Source organism: Gekko japonicus, unplaced genomic scaffold (genome assembly GCF_001447785.1).
Source record: "Gekko japonicus isolate JY-2015 unplaced genomic scaffold, Gekko_japonicus_V1.1 scaffold169, whole genome shotgun sequence".
Taxonomy (NCBI): Eukaryota; Metazoa; Chordata; class Lepidosauria; order Squamata; family Gekkonidae; genus Gekko; species Gekko japonicus.
In genome coordinates, this window is record NW_015161951.1 from 235,375 (window position 1) to 252,153 (window position 16,779).

At 46.0% G+C, this 16,779-nt stretch overlaps 1 protein-coding gene across 1 annotated transcript in view; it reads right to left on the reverse strand.

Moving 5' to 3' along the window:
* ITPR2 (inositol 1,4,5-trisphosphate receptor, type 2) overlaps nucleotides 1-16,779 on the reverse strand; it is a 326,434-nt gene that overhangs the window by 171,450 nt on the left and 138,205 nt on the right. Inside the window, exons 23-25 of the mRNA XM_015429433.1 lie at nucleotides 6,733-6,865; nucleotides 4,893-4,950; nucleotides 3,934-4,099 (exon numbers count right to left, since the gene is read on the reverse strand). Of these exons, the coding sequence (XP_015284919.1) occupies nucleotides 3,934-4,099; nucleotides 4,893-4,950; nucleotides 6,733-6,865 (357 nt within the window). The remainder of the gene's footprint in view (nucleotides 1-3,933; nucleotides 4,100-4,892; nucleotides 4,951-6,732; nucleotides 6,866-16,779) is intronic.

Sequence of the window (16,779 nt, forward strand, 5' to 3'; positions counted from 1 at the left end):
CTCCAGGTATTTCCCTCCTTAGAGCTGGCAACCCTCAGTGCCTGTTGGTAGGCAACTAAGCTTGGTCCTGTCGCCTACTTTGGCCTTTGGGAGAAAACACCCCATGCTGCCCTCTACAGAATCCACCCCCAAAACCTCCAGGTATTTCCCTCCTTAGAGCTGGCAACCCTACATTCCCCTCAGTGCCTGTTGGTAGGCAACTAAGCTTGGTCCTGTCACCTACTTTGGCCTTTGGGAGAAAACACATTGGGGCCAGTCCTGATAGGGTTGCCAACTCCAGATGGGAAATTCCTGGAGATTTGAGGGATGGAGCCTGAAGAGGGTGAGGTTTGAGGAGGGGTGGGACCTCAGACAGGTACACTGCCATAGACTCCACCCTCCAAACCAGTCAGTCCCACATAGGGAACCATTGTTGCCAATCTCCAGGTGAGGGCTGGAGAGCACTCAGTATTACAACTGCTCTGCAGAAGGGAGGGCAGAAGTCAGCTGAAGTCAAAGGGGCAGATAATGGTAGGTTGATGGCTAGCTGGGAAGGAGATGGGGTTGCCAACTACATGCTGACAAATTCCTGGGGATTTGAGGGGTGGAGCCTGGAGAGGGTGGGGTTTGCAGAGGGGTGGGACCTCAGACAGGTAGACTGCCATAGACTCCACCCTCCAAACCAGCCATTTTGTCCTGGGTAACAATTGCTGCCAATCTCCAGGTGAGGGCTACAGATCACTCACTATTACAACTGCTCTTCAGGTAGCAGAGATCAGTTCCTCTGGAGAAAACAGTGGACTCTGTCATTATACCCTGCTGAGGTCACCACAGCAAATTGACACTGTTTGCCCAAAGCCTGAGCACTGCCCCAGAGCCTCTTTCTAGATCCCGTTGTATTGCTTTCACAACGGGCTTTACTGCTAGTAATCTTATAAACCTCAATCATGTCTCCCCTCAGTTGTCGTTTCTCTAAGCTAAAGAGCCCTAAGCGCTTTAACCTTTCCTCATAGGGAAAGTGTTCCAACCCTTTTATCATTTTAGTTGCCCTTTTCTGCACTTTTTCCAAAGCTATGATATCTTTTTTAAGGTGTGGTGACCAGAACTGCACACAGTATTCCAAATGAGGTCGCACCATTGATTTATATAGGGGCATTATGATATTGGCTGATCTGTTTTCAATACCCTTCCTAATAATCCCCAGCATCGCATTGGCCTTTTTTATTGCAGTCACACACTGTCTCGACATTTTCAGTGAGTTATCTACTACAACTCCAAGATCTCTCTCTTGATCAGTCTCTGCCAGTTCAGACCCCATCAATGTGTATTTATATTTAGGATTTTTGGCTCCAATGTGCATTGCACTTGGTCACATTGAACCCCATTTCCCATGTTGATGCCCACTTGCCCATCCTTGACAGAGGATGGGCAGCAAATCAACATACAGCATAACGAAGATATTTAACAGATGCAAGGACCAAACAGAAATAACAAGCTTAGTTTACCATTTGTTTGGGATTAATTCTGGGGGGGAAATAGTGAAGGAAATAAAAATGTCAACATTGGAGACTTTTGAGCAGATGTATCCTTAACTGTGGAATGGTGAGAGTAATTAACTGAGACCCTGCAATTATGCTCTATCCATCTCTTCTCAAGCACTGAGGTGACATTACAGCATCTTCTTCTTTGAAGTGGAATAATTGGCTGTGTACAGTTATATCCCCTGTGCCCAGACCAGAGAAATAGATTCCAATCTACCATTCCAAATTACATTACATTCTACTATTCATTATGTTACAATCTACTACTCTAACCTATTATACCAAATAAGAAACAAAATAAAATAAAGAGGATGTATGGCCCTTCTGGGGGATTGGTGAGACTACAGATGTAAGGACTGAATGAGGTTAGCATATGTAGTGAGATAAGAAACCAATATCCCTGTTAAGTCCTGGGGATTCCATTGTTCCGAGTGTTCTAATAATTTGCAAATCCCATGAGGAAAGATTGAAGGAGCTGGGTATGTTTAGCTTGGAAAGGAGATGATGGAGAAGTGCTATGATAACCATCTTCAAGTACTTGAAGGGCTGTCATATAGAGGATGGTATGGAGTTGTTTTCTGTTGCCCCAGAAGGTTGGACCTTCTGTTGCCCCAGAAGCAACATGTTGAAACTAAATCAAAAGAGTTTTCAGCTGGACATTAGGAAGAACTTCCTGACAGAGCAGTTCATCAGTGGAATAGGCGTCCTTGGGAGGTGGTGAGCTCTTCTTCTTTGGAGGTTTTCAAACAGAGGCTAGATGGCCATCTTACAGCCATGCTGATTCTGTGAACCTAGGCAGATCATGAGAGGGAGGGCGGGAAGGGTTGCATCAGTGCTTAGTTCTTGTGGCCCTTTCTTACACATCCAGGAAAATGTTGATTGCCACGCTGGGGTCAGGAAACTTTTTTTCTCCAGGCCAGTTTGGTCAGAGATCCTGGAGGTCTTTTTGTCATCTTCTGGGCATGGAACGGGGGGCACTGGGGTTGTGTGGGGGAGGTATTTGTGAATTTCCTACATTGTGCAGGGGTTGGACTAGATGACCCTGGAGTTCCCTTCCAACTCTATGATTCTATGATTTGTTAGCCGAATTGCTTTATTTACAGCAATTGGCAATTTATAAATGGGTTCTTGCCAACTATACCAAGGTCCTGTTCCCACAAGGGTTACCAGAGAAGGATAATGAGGCTGTTGTTGTTAAAATAAATGTCTTTTACTTAAAATTATATCTCATACAAACAATACTGAAGCACTCACACATTCAATCAAGTTCCTTAGAATTACAGCATTAGAACAAGCACGGTTGCATTAGCAGGTAGGGGTGATGACGGGTGATACTTATCTGTCTCGCAGCTTGGTTGTTCCAATGAAGAATGGATGGGGAGAAATAGAAACTAAAGGGATCCACACGACCAGAACTTAGCCGGACTGTGTGGGGGTCTCTTGACTGCAGATCAAGAGAGATCAAAAAATTAGAAGCAAGGGTTTGGGGATAGCAAGTGGGACTTAAGGGGAGTATAAGCAGATAGGGGTTGTTGCGGGGGTTGCTAGCTAGGAAGGGCCAGGTGAATAGTCCCTACCTTTTATAGTGGGTCCATTAGATGGGTGGTAACTGTTCCAACCTGTAGACCCACCTATCTGTTAGTCTGTCCCAAAAACAATCCTATTGGTTACCCATAGGAGTGGGAGGTTACCTATAAGGAGTGGCCAATATTGTAATCTAAAACCTTCCTCAAAGGATGGCATCTGGGCAGGTGTGAAAACCTTGGCGTCAGGATGCTCCATTGTAGTGTTGATGAAGCTGGCCATTCTCATTGTGAACCAAATGTCCATTTGGCAGGAAATACCAATGCAGGAACAAAGCAGTGATGGGTCGTACGTGACCACAAATGATTCAGCAATGGGGGCTGTCTCTTCTCAAGCTGTTTCTTACTGCTCACAATAATGGAGGTGTGTGCTTCTTCACCAGGCTGGTAACTGTGTAGCTGAAACCTTATTTACATGTAAGGCCTGTGCAGGCACCTTCTATGTGTTACATCACAACAGGTGACTTAAAGTGTACAGTTCTCTGAGCCTGTGTGTGTGTGTGTGTGCACAGTCCATTGTGTGTAGCAATAAATACAGTTCATAAAGCAAATATCCAGTTCATTCTCTTTCTACATGCATTCAGTAACACGGGTGCCTGTATTCTGGAAATCTGTCCCCACCATTATCTTGTTGATCTCTACTGAAAAGTGAAGCCTGAAGAACTGTCTCCACTGACTCAGATGAGGGTAATGGTTAAAAATTGTGACTGAGTTTACATCATTTCTAAGAACACTTACAGACAATAAACCAAAAACAACTTAAGGCCATATAGAATAATGACCTTTTTCAAAAATTATATACAGATTTCAAGGCACTCTTGTGACTATACCTGCTTAAATGCTTGCAAAACTTCTGCTCGTTGGCTGAAATGTTTGAACAAGAGGTGCAGGGCTCCTGACAGCAAAGGGGGATAGTCGTGCATAATAAGGTGGATGAGGACGCGCAAAAAAGTCCTGCCCCCTTCATCATCCAGCTGCACCGCATTTTTTTCTTTTCTGCACACAAAAAAAACAAAGTAAAAAGATGCTGGTGACAAAGCATTTGGAAATCTCAGCCCAGGACAAACCACAGGCTCCTGCATACATACCTCTATCTCAGCAATGAGACAAAGTAAGAACTAGAAAATACTAAAGGCTCAGCCTACCCAATGAGATGCATCTGAAGTGGTGATTCAAATAGCAGTTACAAGCCATGTGCTACTCTCCCACTGAAATCAATAAAATCTTCAAGTGTTCTACGTTATTATTTATTGTAAGTGTGTCAGCTAGGCCTCTGGCCTGGCTGGCATGAGGATGGGGGGGGATGCTTTGGAATGACTTTCTCACTGAGACTCAAGGCAGATTACACAGTGTAGGTCAATGAAATTAATACGATAAGGCATCTAATAAGCAATGTAATAAGACTGGAACTGAAGAAACAAGGCAAATATCTGAAGAAAGATGTAAATGACATTACATGAATAGGAATGCACTGAGAACAAGATAATGCATACATACCACACACAGCAGTAAAGTCCACAGACTATGCCACCAGATAGGAAGTAAAGTTAATTCAAAGCAGTAAACATCCACACTGGGGAAGACATTCCCAACCCAAAAAACAGTAGTAATGGGAAAGACCACAAACACTAAGTGGAACATTAAAGTGTGCCTTATGTAAGCCACCCTGAGCCCGTTCGCGGGGAGGGCGGGGTATAAATGCAATTAAATAAAAAAAAAATAAAGAGCAGGAAGACAAAAAGATTTGGCTGAGAGGAGAGGAAAGGAAATGGCACCTTTTGAAGCTTACCTGCCAGCAAACATAGTCTCTGCTTGAGCTGCAATTTCATCTATGTCAGGAACAACAGCTACAAAAGAACATAAAGTGGATGAAGGGCAGAGTCAGCTATTCAAGAACAGTCATGATTCCTCTCTCACATTGCACTAAAAGTAAACAATCACCAAAACCTTGTATTACTCAGGGAAACTTGGTCAGTATCATTCTTAACTCATTGTTGAGGAATACATACAGCCAGTTTTCCCATGACTCCACACTGAAACTGACCATGTTACATACCAGGCATCAGTAACAACAGAATAACGGAATGGCATGTGACTGAAATAATAAGGCTTAGCAGCGATTTGTTCTCTGAATGCCTGTTCAGGCTGCTCTAACACTTCCCACTCAAGAAGCATAACTGCTGAATTGGGAGATGCTACATTAATGGAAGAATAGGATCTGTCTTGACCTTGTTGTCATAGCATGGACCGAAAAGGAGGTCCAATAGGGGCCTACATGTTGGTATGAAGGGCAGATTCTCCCTCCCGCCACTGAGTGCCACTGAATGGGAAGAAGAAAGTAGTGCCCTTAAAAAGTAGTGCATTCAAGGGTTGTGACAGGGACAACAGGGTTACAGCATCACACGGGCATTCAGCTACTGAATAGACGGCAGAACCTGATGCCCAGAGCAAGCACTCAGTGGCTGTGCACTTCCACAGTGCTTTCTGCCATAACCATCTCCTGAAGCCCTCTGATAAGGAGGACACCGCAGCTCACTCCCCCTTAAGTGATGCTCAGCGTTTACATTCTTTACAGTCACCTTTCAAACAGAGACTTTATGTGGATTACACACAGTGAGTCAGTACGATCAACAAACTGGGACATTCAATGAAAGATGCCATAGGATTGTAAAAGTCTGGAACCACCAGACAGAACTGAAGCACAGTATACATATTAACATGACCCCTTCACCAATACAAAAATTACATAATAGGATCCTACTTACAGTAGGCGATACACAGCAGTATAGAGCACAGTCCCTAATAATTTATCCAAGCAAGTTTGTTAACCATTTTGAACAGTGCAACCCTATTAAAGGTAAAGGTAAAGGTTCCCTTGCTCGAAAGCCAGTCGAATCCGACTCTAGGGTTGCGGTGCTCATCTCCATTTCCAAGCCAAAGAGCCAGCGCTGTCCGAAGACGTTTCCGTGGTCATGTGGCCGGCATGACTAAACACCAAGGCGCACGGAACGCTGTTACCTTCCCACCAAACTGGTACCTATTTATCTACTTGCAATTTCTTGCTTTCGAACTGCTAGGTTGGCAGGAGCTGGAACTAGAGACGGGAGCTCACTCCGTCATGCGGCACACTCGGGTCTCGAACTGCTGGACTATCGACCTTCCACAGCTGCAGTTCATCGTCTTAACCACTTGAGCCACCGCAGCTCCTGTTATCTGCACAGAAAAGCCTCTTGAATCATTTAGTTCTGCATAGTTTGCGGAAAGCCAGGAGAGTGGGAGCTTTCCTGACCTCCCCAGACAGGCCATTCCATAAAATGGTAGTTGTGGGACAGAGAGTCTTTCTTACACCCCCATACAAGTTACTGCTGAGGACATCTCATAATCAAATAAATGCAATACTCATTATGTTCTCTGTGCAATAGAGAGGAGGCATATGAGCAGGAAACCAACTTGCAACTTTGCCATATCTACAGGTTCTGAGTGCATGACTATTATCTAAAGGTTTTGTGTTCTCTGCTTAATTCTCTGAAGCTTTAGGTTCGAGACACATGCATGGGCATCTTTTCCTCTCCCAATGCTAATGAAAAGGAATCCTCACATTCTGAATTATGCTATTTTAACCACTCTACCTGAGGTGATAATTGGTGACTCAGGAGGAGACGCTACAGAACCATCAACGGTTTCACTGCTCTCTCCAAACTCCTTCTTGTAAATAGACAGCATGTAGGATATTCTGTAGTCAAGTCGAACACTTAGTATAAACTAGAAGGCAAAAGGGTCATAGGTCATTTTTTTAGAACAAAGTTTGAGTCCAGTGACACCTTTAAAACCAACAAAGTCTAATTCTGGGAATAAGCTTTCATGTGCATGCACACTTCTTCAGATATATTTTTGACAGTTTCAGGAGCATCTAAAGATAGTATATATTTTTTTTAAAAAAAGGATCCATGCAAGCACACATGGGACTGCCTCGGTGCAGGCCTGCAACAGAAGGAAAAACTCCACAAGCTTCTAAAGTTCTCCCCCTTCCCTCTGTTGGAGCCCTTTTCCCACCAAAATGGTCACATGATGGAGGAAGGAGGAGAACTCTTCCCTCACTTATCCCTTCGCTGCCGTGGAGCATACAACAGAGTATAGCTGTGCTAGACCACAGCGAGGAAAGGAGGAAGGGATATGTGCCTCCACGGAAGGCAATCATTGAACATCAGTTACCAGTAAGTGCAACCACGTTTTCATCTTCATGTCTTCTGTGCAGTCCCACATGGGAGAACAGCAAGCTCACATACCAAGGAGGTGGGTGTGGGGTGATTATCAGAATGACTGTAGAACTGCTTTTCCCACCGCTGCTTCCCTCCGGGAATCCACGTCAATCCAGTAGTGCTCACAAATTTGGATGGAGACGAACAAGTCACTGCCTTGAAGATCTCTCATATATTGATACTGCATTGGAAAGCTGCAGATGATGCCTTGGTCTTCATTGGGTGAGCTTTCATGGTGAGCAGACAGTCTACCTTTGCTCTGCCATATGCAGTTTTAACAGCTGATGTCACCCATCTGGAAAGTGTCTAAGTTAACACAGTCCTCCCCTTACCAGGACCCTTAAAGCAGACAAACAAGTTGCTGTCTTTTCTGAATGACAATGTACAATCTAAATAAAATAGTAATGCTCTCCTAACAGCCAGTGTGCACAATGCTTGTTTTCCTGCAGATTGTGATTCTGGGGGAAATACTATTAATATAATGTCCTGAGACATATGAAATTCTGAAACGAAGACGAAGAACAAGAAGAGATTGGATTTATACCCCAAACTTCACTGCCTGAAGGAGTCTCAGAATGGCTTACAATCCCTTTCCCTTCCCCTCCCCACAACAGACACGCTGTGAGGTAGGTGGGGCTGAGAGAGCTCTCTCGAGAACCGCACTTGAGAAAACAGCTGTAAGAGAACTTATGACTGACTCAAGGTCACACCAGCAGCTGCATATGGAGGAGTAGGGAATCAAACCCGGTTCTCCCCAGATTAGAGTCCGCACTCCTAACCACTACACCAATCTGGCTCTCAGAAATGACTTTTGTGAGGAAATTTAGAGTTGGATGAAACACAATCTTATCCCTATGAAACCTAGCAAAAGGAGATTCACATCTCAGAGCATGCAATTACTCCAAAATTACTTCAAAAATAGGGGCAAAGACATACTTCTGAAGGAGGAGGAGATTGGATTTATACCCCACCCTTCACTCGGAGTCTCAAAGCATCTTACAAACTCCTTTCCCTTCCCCTCCCCACAACAGACACCCTGGAACGTAGGTGGGGCTGAGAGAACTCTGACAGAAACTGCCATTTCAAGGACAGCTCTGACAGAACTAGGGCTTGCCCAAGGTCATCCAGCAGGTGCAAGTGGAGGAGTGGGGAATCAAACCCAGTTCTCCCAGATTAGAGTCCGCACACTTAACCACTACACCAAACAAGAGTATCTGTGGGTTACTAGGCACTGTAGGTGAGTCATCAGAGAAGTCAAAGGTCACAGTGAGCTAAAGCTGGCCAGAAAGGCTCGCTACAACAAGAAAATCTTCTTCATATATATGAGGTACAAACACAAGATAAAAGAGGTGATGGGCCCACTATTGGGTGAAAATGGAGAAACTTTGACAGAGGACAGAGAGAAAGAAGAAAGGCTCAATTTTTTCCCTGAAGAAGAGAACAGGCTCATCTAGAGATGGCAGTAGGCAAGGCATGGCGTCCGGGCTGCTGGTTGACATGGACAGAGAGGTAGTTGAGAAGCACCTGGCTGTATTGAATGAGTATAAATCCCCCAGGCCAGATAGTATGCATCTAAGAGTACTCAAAGAACTTTCTAGAGAGCTTGCAGAGCCTTTGTCCATCGTCTTCCAGACCTCCTGGAAGACAGAAGACGTGCCACAAGCCTGGAGAAGGGCAGATGTTATCCCAATTTTCTAAAAAGGGAGGCAGGATGACCCAGGAAACTACAGGCCAGTCAGTCTGACCTCTGTCCCAGGGAAGATATTGGAGCAGATCTTAAAGGGATTTGGTCATCTGAGAAAGCCAGCACGGATTTGTCCCCAACAGGTCCTGCCAGATCACCCTCATTTCCTTCTTTCGTTTGGTGTAGTGGTTAAGTGTGCGGACTCTAATCTGGGAGAACCGGGTTTGATTCCCCACTCCTCCACTTGCACCTGGCTGGATGACCTTGGGCAAGCCGTAATTCTGATAAGGGCTGTTCTTGAAAAACAGCAGTTTCTGTCAGAGTTCTCTCAGCCCCACCTACTGTCAGAGCTCTCTCAGCCCCACCTACCTCACAGGGTGTCTGTTGTGGGGAGGGGAAGGGAAAGGAGTTTGTAAGCCGCACTGGGAAACCTTTGGGTAGTGAAGGGTGGGGTATAAGTCCAATCTCTTCTTCTCTTCTTCTTTTTTCACTGAGTGACAAGCTTACTGGATCAAGGGAAGGCTCTTGATGTTGTTTACCTGGATTTCAGTAAAGCTTTTGACAGGGTTCCCCATGAGGTTCTGATGGGTAAACTAAAGAACTGTGGACTGGACTCTAGGATAGTTAAGTGGATAGGGAACTGGTTGGAGAACCACACTCAGAGAGTAGTTGCCAATAGTGTTCATTTGAATGGAGGGAGGTGTCCAGTGGGGTGCCCGGCACTATTCAATATTTTTATAAATTATCTGGATGAGGGTGTGGAGGGACTACTCATTAAATTTGCAGATGACACTAAGTTGGGAGGAGCAGCAAACACACCAGAAGAGATAGAATTCAATGAGATCCGAACACACTGGGCAAGTGGGCAGATGTAAACAAGATGCAATTTAACAAGGATAAGTGCTGAGTTCTACATCTGGGCAATATGAATGAGGAACACACATACTGGCTGGAGGATGGACCTCTGACTAGCAGTTTGTGTGAACAAAATCTTGGGGGATGGGTGGACTGTAAGTTAAATATGAGCAGACAGTGTGATGCAGCAACAAAAAAGGCTAATGTGATCTTGGGGTGTACCACTGTACACTGCATTGGTCAGGCCACACCTGGAATATTGTGTGCAGTTCTGGAGGCCTCACTTCAAAAAGGATGTGGACAGAATGAATGGGTGCACAGGAGAGTGATGAGGATGATTGGGAGCCTGGAGACCAAGCCCTATGAGGAAAGGCTGAGGGGAATGTTCATCCTGGAGAAGAGGAGGTTGACGAGGAACATGACTGCTCTCTTTAAGTATTTGAAGGGCTGTCACTTAGGGGAGGGCAGGGAGCTGTTCCTGTTGGCAGCAGAGGAGAGGACTCGCAATCATGGGTTTAAATTAAGGGCGGGAAGGTCTTGGGAAAAACTTTTTGACAGTAAGAATGGTGGACAGTGGAATCACCTGCCTAGGGAGGTGGTGAGCTCCCCCTCACTGGCAGTCTTTAAACAGCAGCTGGACAAACACTTGTCAAGGATGCTCTAGGCTGATCCTGCATTGAGCAGGAGGTTGGACTGGATGGCCTGCCTGGCTCCTTCCAGCTCTGTGATTCTATGATTCACTCTCCATGCAGGTGTAACTGCCATCAAAAATGCAGTCATAAAAAAGAGTAAATCACATGTAGCTAAGGGTTCAAAAGATTTATGAATGAGCTGAGATATCACTGAAGATAAGCTCCACTGCGGAACTGATGGCTTATCCAGGGGGGTGTAAATTGTACGGGCCTTTGAGAAACCTCTTTGAAAATGGATTAGCAAAAATGGGTACCAAATCTATCCATAAATGGAAGACAGATATAGCGGCCAAGTGTACCTTAACTGAGGACATTAACAGGCCTGAAACCTTTTAAGAAAGTAAATACTCAAATATTTCTGACAATGGGCAACCAGCTTAATATATCTCTCTGAAGCCCATTCCACAAAACGCCGCCACTTGACATTGTATGACTTTCTTGTAGACAGTTTGTGTTAAGCTATTAAGACTTCTGCAACTCTTCCAGACCACTGATCTTCAAAGAAATTAATCCTGAGGTGAGATACAGGGTATCTATGTTGTGCTGTAGTACAGGGCCTGTGGACAGCAGCAGATCTTCTGTCACTGACAAAATTCTGTGCCTTCCCCTGGCTAACTTCCAAAAGGTTGGGAACCAGAACATGGCTTTTAAATAATTGTAGCTCTGTTGGTACTGCTGATTCTTCTTGATCTATCGGCAGCATTCAATATGGTTGACCATGAGGTGTTAACCCACCACCTCGCCAATGTTGGGATATGGGGGCTTGCCTTGCAGTGGCTGACCTCTTTTTTCCAGGGTCGGGGACAGCGGGCGGTACTCGGGGGGTGGGGGGGAGTTATCCCAGCAGCACTTACTGGAATGTAGTGTGCCACAGGGAGCAATTCTCTCCCCCATGTTGTTTACTATCTATATGCGCACCCTCACCCAGATTATCTGGAGATATGGGCTGAGTTGTCACCAGTATGTGGATGACACCCAGCTCTATCTACTGAAGGCCGGCTGGCCGGACATGGCCCCAGGACATCTGGATGAGGCATTACAAGCTGTGGCTGGATGGCTGCAATAGAGATGACTGAAGTTAAATCCATCTAAGACTGAGGTCCTGTACCTGAGTCGCGGGGGATTGAGTCAGGGGATCAGGCTCCCAACCTTTGATGGGGCTCCATTAGTGCCAGCACTGAGGGTGAAGAGTCTGGGGGTGTTCCTGGATGCCTCCCTTTCTAGAAAAGATCACCACCGCTGCCGGGTCTGCCTTTTTCTATCTGAGACAGATTAGGCAGTTGGCCCCATATCTCAACCCCCGGGACCTAGCCACAGCAACCCATACAATGGTCACTTCCAGACTGGATTATTGTAACTCTCTCCAGGTGGGGCTGCCCTTGACTCTGCTCCAGGAGTTGCAGCTAGTGTCAAATGCAGCAGCACAGGTGTTGACAGCAATGCCTGTGCAGGCTCGTATCCACCCAGTGCTGTGTGAGCTGCACTGGCTGCCTATTGAATTCCAGATCCATTTTAAGGTGCTGGTGCTTACCTTTAAAGCCCTATACGGCCAGGGGCCAGCATACCTTCGAGACCGCCTCTCCCCATATGAGCCCCATAGGGCACTGAGGTCCACAAATCAACATCTTTTGGTAGTTCCCAGCCCCAGGGAAGTCTAAATACCCTTGACCCCCACCCAGTGGAATGAGTTCCCATATGACAGCAGTGCCCTGCAGGATCTATTACAGTTCCATGGGACCTGCAAGACAGAACTCTTCTACCGGGCTTTTGGTTGAGGCAGCAGATGTCCCTCCCCCCTCCTGGCCAATCTCCCACCAGTGGCCTGGATCCAAATAGATGTCGGGGTACCCGCTGTTGTATTTTAATTAATCTGACTGACATCTGATCTATTTGTTCTACATAGTATTCTATGATTGTTTTAATTGTATTATATTATATTAGGGCAAACCGCCCTAAGCCTGCTTGTGGGAAGGGCAGTATATAAATTAAATAAATAAATTTTATTATAACTTCATGCAGGAGTGGGAAAGGCGTGAACACATATAATAGGCCATGGGACCACTGGCACTGGAAAGCATCCCCTACGGCCCTGCTGTCCCTCACTGCCCTTGAACAATACACGGGGCATTTTGTATTTTCTGCTGAAGTGAAAATATCTACATTGGGAAGAACCCATAGCCGGAAGACTGGATTCAAGTATTGGACATTTAGGGACCACTTGTGTAGAGAACCCAACACTCTGCTTAGATAATCTGCTAACCCACTATGTGCATGGCTGTCAATAAGAAGTTGTGTTGAATGGCCCATTCCCATATGAGCACTGCCTCTTTGCACAGCCTGAGGGAGCCTGTGCCCCCATTTGTTGATATAAAATTTTGCCATCATATTGTCTGTGGCAAGAAGGAGATGTTTTCCATGGAGCATGGCTAAAAAGAAAGTGAGAGCATACTTGATAGCTTTAAGCTCTAGAATGTTAATGTGTAATCTAGTTTCTGTGGAAGTCCACTGCCCACTGACATGGGCCAAACCACAGTGTGTTCCCCAACTACCTAGGGAAGCATCAGTGAAAACTTGAAGGTTGTGTGAGGACGGCCCCAGTGGGACCCCCTCTAGAAGGTTCCTGTCCTCCACCCACCACTTCAGGGGGAAGATGTCACCTAGAGATAATATACAAAATTTGGTAATCTTCAGGTGCTTATTAAGGTCTCTGAGGTCTAAGATTGGTCTCACCCCTCCCTTTCTCCTTTATAAGGAATTATTCTATCCTCATCTGACAGACTAACCTCTTGTATAGCTCGCTAATTCATAAACTGGGCTATCTCTTGTTGTAACAGTGGAGAGCATTAGTCTCCTACAGATGAAGGATTGAAGAAGCCAGGCATGGTCTTAAATTCTAAAAAATAACCAAATCTTATTATGTATACCCAACCATCTTGGTTTACTGCATGCCATTGATTAGCAAAAAGGGAAAGCCTATCGCTGAATACAGGTCTTGTTCCTAGTCATTGCAGGGATCTGCCCTTCGTCAGCAGATCCCTAGGTAATTGGGTTCCCTGTTTGCTTTTATGCCTGGACTGTTGCCTCTTAGACTGGCCCTGGGGACGGAAAGAAGGGCAGAAGTGAGACTGATGCTGGTATTGGGGCAGGCTGGTAACTGTACTGTCTACCATATGAATATTGCTGACCATGGCTCTTTCTACACCCATCTGTTTCCCCACTGTTTTTCTGCAACCAGGTCAGAATGTTAATCTTCCTCTGCATTGCATCCCGCTGTCACTTTCCTTGTGCATCGGGTTATTTTGGAGTTTCTGTATGGTTTCATGGCCACTCAGCATTGACTTCACAGTCATTATGTCATTGCCCCAGGGTATCTGAATGTGGTTTTGGACTGGACCTTTTGCCTCTTCCACTTCTGATTTGGAGGGAATAATAAGCAGATTACTTGATGCGGCTTTAGTCATCTCCACCCATTCCCCATCCCTTTTCCCGCTTCTATTCAATTTTCATCTTGCACACAACTTGGAGGGCAGGCAGAGGGGAGGTCCTCTGATGCTTCTAGCTGGGGGTGGGGGGGCTTTTGACACGCTCCTCCATCCTTTGCACATTGGACCCTAGGGAGGGATCTTTTCCCCCTTCCCCAAAGCCAATCTGCACACAACTTGGAGGGGGATGTATTAAAAGGAATGACAGGATTGCCCACTGAAAACCATGGGAGAGACTTGAAGGCCAATTTTTTTAAATTAAAACCCTTGGGACCCCACCCCTCCCGACAGACCAATCAGCCAGCCACTGAGCTTGCATCCCTCCATGGGCCGTGCATGCCTGGAGTAGCCCAGTGGCAGCTATCCAAAGCGGGGGGAGAGCGGGGAGGAAAGGGGAGGGTACAGTGTGCCCCAATCCTTGCACAGACACTTGGTCAAGTCGGTGGCGATCGGACACCCCCCTCCACAGGTCACAAGTGACGTTAACCACAATTAAGCAAAAAATGTGGGGTATGGTTGTACATGCAGTATGGATACACAAAAATAAACCTGAGAAAAAAGAATAGTGCAGAGGGCAGGGACACAAAATATGAAGTTAACGTTAAATGTTCAACTGCTCGGATTCTCCGGAGTAAACTACAGTGAGCTGCTTGTGCAGAAAGGGCCCTTGGTCTATTGGTGGTGGGCTGCTGAGGAGTGACGCCCAGAGATCTGGCTGTCAATCTATTTTTTCAGATCCTACCCAGAACAGTGTCAGTTTGTTCACTGAACAGGTTTTTCTCTTTGAAGGGAAGGTCCTCAATACATGCTCTTGTGTCTGGGGGTAAAGCACACACTCTCAACAAAGAGTTTCTTTTGGCCACTACTCCTGAGCCCATGACTAGACTGCATGCATCTGTCACATGTCAAGACCCATTTAACTGCTGCTTCCCGAGCCTTATGCAATCAGTTTGCAACACTTTTGTCAGGGTTTTCTTGTCCTCTGAGAGCCCCTCTATGTGTTAAGACATTCTCTCCCAGAGAAACATCTGGTATCGTTCCATTGTCGCTATGAAATTGGTGATGCAAAGACCAAGGGTGCCAGATGTGTACACCTTCCTACCCACCATGTCTAGCTTATGCCCCTCTTTATCAAGGAGAGAGGAATGTGGAACTGCTCTCTGCTTAATGTAAAGCCTCTATGATTAGAGAGTTAGAAACAGGGTACGGAAAGAGGGATTTGCATTCCTTTTCCTTAATTTTGTACAGGTTCTCCACTTTCTTTGTGGAGGCTTGGCCAGAGGCAGGCTTGGCTCAAAGATTACACATTCAGTCCAAAATGCCCTTGACTATGAGCAGTGCAACTGAACAAGCATCTGAGGTATATAGGATACTCATAATGGGATCAGCCAACTTCAAGTCTGGAGAGGTGTAATCCAGATCAAAAGCTTTAGCCATTCTGATAAGTTGTTCCGAATACAACTGAAGGTCCTCCGTCAATAACACTGGCAAAGGATCTCCCACAGCTTCATTGGAGAAGGGAGGGAGGTGCATTCAGCTTCCTCTTCTGATGGGGGGTCTTGTGGTTCATCTGGATCCAAGGACAGCAGGTCCAAAGTGGCCTTTGGAAGGTGATGTTGGATTTCAGGTGCACTGTGTGAACTCATCCCAGGGTAGGTTGCGCTTGGTAGAGGTTGCCAATGTGGAAAGGTTTGAGATGCATCCCATTGGCCCAGGGTGGCATTACCCAAGGAGGTTGAGGGTATTACCTACTGTGGTTGAGGGAGCCAGTGTACTGCCTGAGGCATTTCAGGGCCGGATCAGATGGAGAATTGCCCAGCCAAGGCTCTGTCTCATGCCTTCAGAATTGGAGGGGGAACCTCAACAATATTGTCCTCTGAGGACTGATAGTCTGTCTCTCCCAAAGAGAGGGAAATGGCATATGTGGCTTCTGCACATAGATCCTCTCTCCCTTGGAAGACACCCCATGGTGTCAACAGGCAGGAGAACAGAGCTGAGGAAAGCAAGACCTTCACAATCGAGGCAACTGAGCTCTTCAAGTCCAATCCAGTGACAGGGATCGGCACCAAGGCCTGTCCTGAAGTTCACATTGTGTGGGTGAAGCCAAGCACTCACTCAGTGGCAAATGATGTCAATTCCAAGGGGAAGGTGAGCATCAGGTATGAGTTGGAGACAGACCTCAATGCCAAGGAGATGAAGCTGAATGGCATTGAGCAGGGGATCAAGGTGGAGACAACTGTTTTTGTGCTGGGGGATCAGTCGGGTTGTGACAACGCCAGCCCCAACTGCTTAGATATCTTCTTAGCTTTTTAGCTGGGGGCTCTGAACACTCTTTGTGTGGGCAAGTCCTCTTCAACATCAGGCTTAGATTTCAATGCTGGGACTGAGGCTACTAAGGGAGTGCGATTTTGATGGGATGCCTAATGATTTCTCCCATAACGTCACTTTTAGGCAGGAAGCCCAGTCTTGGCATGCTCTGGGGATTAATAGTTGGCACGTGTGGCAGGAACCCATATTGTGTCCATATCGTGTTCATCATTCTGAGCCATTTTGGTGCCGCATGGTTGGTACTTTTTAAACAAGGCCATGATGTTTAAAGGCAGGTAATTTTGCTCTCAATAGTCACAAAAAAAAACCCCACTCACAATACCTGAAGTTTTCTCAGAAGAAGCTCGTGGAATGTCCTCTCTCCACAGTGGCAGAA